Raw genomic sequence first — 5,092 nt, forward strand, 5'->3', positions numbered from 1 at the left:
GGGGAATGGGGGGCACATGGCATGTCGCGCTCTCGCTCTGCGTGCCTTCCCCCCAAAGGATGTGCAGCTGGCCTTTGCGCGCCCAACATGATCTGGCTTGAAATCCTCGAACATCAGTGGTGCGCCGCAGGCAGGAGCACCAGCCGTCCCACATGACCACATCAGTCCGCTTCCCCAAGCCCTCACATGTTGCGGATGACTTGCCACATCCAATTGTACGTGGCGCCCTCGGCCGCCACCACTCCCTGAAACTTTGACTGGTGGTGCAGCCCCTCCTGGTTGAAGCGCGCCGGCAGGACTTTGACCGCCGTCAGGGGCGCTGGGGCAGGCGCGCCTGAACGGCACGGCGGTGGCGCACGCACACATGGAGGGCGCGGCGTCAGCGCGGAGCGGGGCGAGCGCGCTGATCGTCTCGCCGCGCATCGGCGTGAAGGGGGGCTGCAGCGCAGCCCCTTGCAATCCGTTGCCAGCACCCGCACCCTGGAGCTGCGGCGGGTGCGCACACCAGTGGAGGACTCGGCCGAGGGCTGGGTCTGCCGGCCGAATGATGTGTCTTGGGGCTCGGGGCACGCGTCGTCGGGCATGCTGAGAACGCCCGTGGCCATCTGCTTCAACAGCTGGCACGCCTTGGTGTTGTTGACCGCGTTGGTTTCTCTGAGATCAGCAAGGGAGACGCAGAGGGTGCACGCAACGGCCGCTGAGACGGTGTGATCTGGGGCGGCCGGGGTGCCGGCCAGGCCTGCGGTGCATGGGGCTGCAGTATGGCCGCTGCAGCTGCTCAAACAGTTGCGTGTCAGCCAGCACAAAACTGGTCTAAGAGGCATGCAGGTGTATGGGACGGAGTCGCAGAGGCTCAAGAGGTGTCCTACGTAAGGTAGGTGCAGATATAGTTGACTGGGACGACCCGGGGGTTGAACGGAAAGTCGGAGACGGAAAGCGCGCGTGATGTCGCCGCCAGGAAGCACAGCAGCAGGGCGCCGCGCACCAGCGTCGGGATCGCGGCCATTGTGTTGAGGTCAGAGCTTCCCTGCAGATGGGTTCGCGTCAGTGGAAACAAAAAATGGGTGGGACACGCATGCAGGGCGGTCCACACCACTGCTTCTTTCAGGCGACACATGGTCGGTGCGGTCGTGCTGCAACGCAATGCACCCCCTGCCGGCCAGGGGGCCACAACTGCCAGTCCGTATGCTTTTGTTGTGGTAAAATGCTAGATTCAAAGCCTTGAGAGGGCCCGTGCAACGCTGTCAACTGGTGCGGCATACAGTATCACCGCGGAATCAACCGCCCAAAAGCAGCTGTACGGCATCATGTCAGGGCGACAATACTGCAATACCTCCTTTAATTCCCTGATTGTGATGCCCGCCTCGATCGTCCACCCCGCTCAGCGGACGAGGGACGCAGCTCTGGTGAAGTATGGCAGCTGATGGACCTGAAACATTGATATTTGAGTTTTACAAGCGAATAAACCAACAAAGATGATGTGTGTCCGGGCTGGACACGAGCTGGCTGCCAGGAGCGGTTTATCTTTGATCGAGGCGGTTTGGGCCCTCGGGCATCATTTCGTGCAGTGCTCGCTTGTGAGGATTATAATCGTGCGTGGAATGAGCAACACAGCGTCAGTGTGGGTGGCATTGTGCTCAAGTACAATAAGATTTGAGCTGCACAACACGCCCGGGTGTCGTGCAGATTGTTCAGCAGGCCCGCGGCACATGGGAGCCAGGGTGCTGATCCCAGCTCACAATTCTGAGGCTTGAGCTTGCTGCGTTACAACGTCTAAAGAGCGAATGTGCGTATAGCCGTCTTCATCATTTGGCAGCCTGACATGGCGTGGGGGCTCCAAAGGGAGCACTGCACAGAACGGCACTGGTGCTGTGCCGTGTGTGAAAAGAATGGATCTTCCAGAAGATGTTGGACCAATGCATACGCGCTCTACCTTTCGGCATCCTGCTACAACGCCATGTTGGGGCATGGCTTGAGAACGTGCCCAGACCCAGAAGACCAGCAATACATTGACTACATCCCTGGACACATGCCTGCACGCCTCCCCAATGTACAAGCAGATATAAGTATGATTTAGGTGCAAGAAAAACTAACAGCATATGGGAACAAGCAGAGTTCAGCTCACAAACAATGCCAGGAGAGCAAAAAAATCCAATCTACTTGCCTGCGGTGAAGAAAACCGCCCAGCGGTCTTGGCCGACATCAGGCTGCGCCTCAAAGTCCACCCGCTCTGCCACCGCCTCCGCACCCCACCCCTCCCCACCCCCGAAGCCCGCTGCGCACGCCTCCGCAGCGATCCCCGCCCGCCCGCGGCAGGCCCCCATCTGCGCCCAGCCGGTCGCTGCGAGCAGCGAGGCGAGCGCGGCCGCGGCGTCACCAGTTGGGAAGCCGCTCTTCCAGGTGGCGACGAGGTCATGGGGAAACGGGCCGTACTGGAAGCCGGCGCCATGGCTGTCCCGCAGGTCAAGAAGCTCCTGGGTGCTGTTGTGCATGACCAGGCGGCTGCCGGGCGGCGACACGGCTGCGGGGTTCGCGCGCGTGCGCAGACGGGGAGGAACCGGGCGTGCATGTGGGGGATGCACCTGAGAATCAGCATGGGCGGGGCGGCGACGGGCCGGTCGCGCGCCATGTTTGACCTAGGAACAAACCCAGCACGCGCTCCGCTCTGCTCCCCGGCCCTGCCCGCAAGCGCCCCTCGCAAGCTGTCCGGCGTGCGCCAGATTGCCCAGCCCCTGCAGGGGACCCCACTCGCCTGCCGCCTCGTGAAGCAACGCCGCCGACTGCTGGTGAGTCAGGTACATCAGCAACCCCTCCGCGACCCACACCGTCGGCCGGGACGGGTCCAGCCCGGCATCGACCAGTGCCGCCGCCCAGCCGGGCCGCTGGAGGTCCGCGCTCAGGGCCGCCCACGACGCGGCGCGCAGCGGGTGGCGCGAGTGCGCCGCGACCGCGCCGCCGTCGGGGTTGCCACCGCCGCCAGCTGGGCGCTTGGGCCCCAGGGATGCATGGAGGTCCGTCAGGCGGTGCCTCTTGGCGTCGATGATCTCTGGCAGATCGATCTCAAACCAGGACACGCCATCCGGAAGGTCAAGGCGCCACGGGCGCGTGTCGAAACCGGCTCCGAACACGACCACCTGCCGCGGCGCAGGCGCGGCCGCATCCGAGCTGCCACGGCCGCCGCCGCCTGCCCCGCGCAGCGCCGCCAGCAGCTGCTGGTCAAACCACCACACGCGCACGCCGACGTTCGAGTAGCAGAACCGCCGCCGCCGCAGCGCCGGCGGCTGCTGCTGATGGTGTTCCTGTGCGGCCATGTCTGCAGGGAACGGCTTGGCGAGGCGCTCGGCCTCCTTGACTGCATCAGGGCCTGCCAGCTCAGCGCTGAATGGGTCCACAAACAGCGGATCCGGCTCCACGGACTCTAGCGCGCGCCAGGCTGCGCACAGGTTTGGGAGAAGCGCAGTTGCCATGCGATGTCGGTGTGCATGGTCGCATTCCCTGGGCCTGACACCGGGTCTGACGCCCGCAGCACATGCAGGATCCCGGGGGTTCAGGGGGTTGGGAGCTGGTTATGAGGCTGCATGGCGGGCGGGTACGGGTGGCCGCGCCTGGTCAACGGCGCTGGGCGCGCGCTCGGTGCGTGTGCGAGCAAGGTCTCCCGGGCCGGCGCTTCGCAGGGCCCACACCTGCGATCAGCCGCGCTGAGGCCGGCACTTGGGCTGCCGGTGGCTCATACGCATCGATGCGATGAAGCAGCTTGCGGACCAGCAGTGAAAGCGCTGCCGCAGCTGCACCAGCGCCCACCAGGGCCCCCAGCAGGCGTGCTGCCGGGTGTGCCGTGCCCATCAGACCGTAGGTTACGATCCCAGACAATCCAATATCACGGAGCACTGGCCGAGCAAAGTTTGATGATGTTGCCAATGTGCCCAAATGATGAGATGAGTGTCAGTTCGATGCGAAATGCCTACGATGTTTGTGGTATACGGAAAAACATCTCAATAACGTCGACGCTCAGAAACATACCTGGGATGATACAGTCTGGATGATCTGGTCATCTGGTTCTCGGTTGGAACCGCTTATCAGTGTGGTCATTCACGCCACTCATGCAAAAGAAATTCAGTTCATGCATGAATGCCTTGCCAAATGGTGACATTGCACGTATGGCATCCTTTCGTCACACGTGGACCAGGGGTTGACTGGCACGTTGTGCACGTCAAGCGGTGTGACGGGAAGAGTTTAAACTAGACTTGGGCCAGTCAGGCTCTGGTGGAAACATATGTGGACCTCAGCCCTGCTGTGTGCCACAATGTGTAGCCAACCCACACGTGTACCACAAGTGGACATTTACTCACATGTACAGCCCCACGTTCGTTGCGAAGGGCTTGTGACTAGCATCACATACTCGAGACCAAGGCCAATCTCTGCAGCAAAAACCACTAAAACGTGCTCCTCATCTTTTAAACCAATATGCATATCTGCCCCTTGAGGCATGATCAAAACTATGTTGAAAGAGGTATGAACGCGGAGGGCAGATTTTGTGGAGCTCTGCAGCCTGCAGAGGATGCCCTGAGGGTGACCCACATAGGAGAGCAGCACGCATCCTCTGCTGAAGCCAGGCAGTGTGCAGGCCTGGTCAATCCTGAACTTGTACCCAGCCTGGAGCAGAATACAGTCTTGCCCCGCTACAGCGAACCCCGCAATAGCGAAAACCCTGCCTACAGCGAACGCCGCCGCTACCCCCAATCGCTCGCCACACAAATCCAACCCGCCATAGCGAATATTCACTACGGCTATAGCGAACGCCAAAGGCCTCTCAGATTCACTGTATGCAGGCGCGCTGTGGTGAGTGACTTTGGGAATGCGTGGGGCCACTCGCCGCGCGAGGGCCACGTGCATACAGGCAGCCAACAGCTCCTGCGTATGCACCATACCCCCTTTCACTGCAGCATCTGTCACTGCTCACAGAGCTGATTTCTAAGCTTGATGACGGGCGCACCCTGCTCAACCGGACGGTCTGGCTGATGACCCTCCAGTGTCACCAGTCACCTGCGCTGCAGTGACGCCCACTCTGGCTTGACCCAGGTTCAACTCGTGA

The 5,092-nt window shown here is 61.7% G+C and overlaps 1 protein-coding gene across 1 annotated transcript; it reads right to left on the reverse strand.

The window, feature by feature from the left end:
* Nucleotides 1–2,156: 2,156 nt before the first annotated feature.
* On the reverse strand, nucleotides 2,157–3,311 carry MNEG_3185 (hypothetical protein; the record flags this gene model as incomplete). The annotated part of the gene is made up of 2 exons (XM_014048333.1): nucleotides 2,157–2,521; nucleotides 2,744–3,311. The coding sequence occupies 2 exons, from the start codon at nucleotides 3,309–3,311 to the stop codon at nucleotides 2,157–2,159; spliced, it is 933 nt and encodes a 310-aa protein (XP_013903787.1).
* Nucleotides 3,312–5,092: the final 1,781 nt, after the last annotated feature.

This window comes from Monoraphidium neglectum (genome assembly GCF_000611645.1).
Source record: "Monoraphidium neglectum strain SAG 48.87 unplaced genomic scaffold scaffold00390, whole genome shotgun sequence".
In the NCBI taxonomy this organism is placed as follows: Eukaryota; Viridiplantae; Chlorophyta; class Chlorophyceae; order Sphaeropleales; family Selenastraceae; genus Monoraphidium; species Monoraphidium neglectum.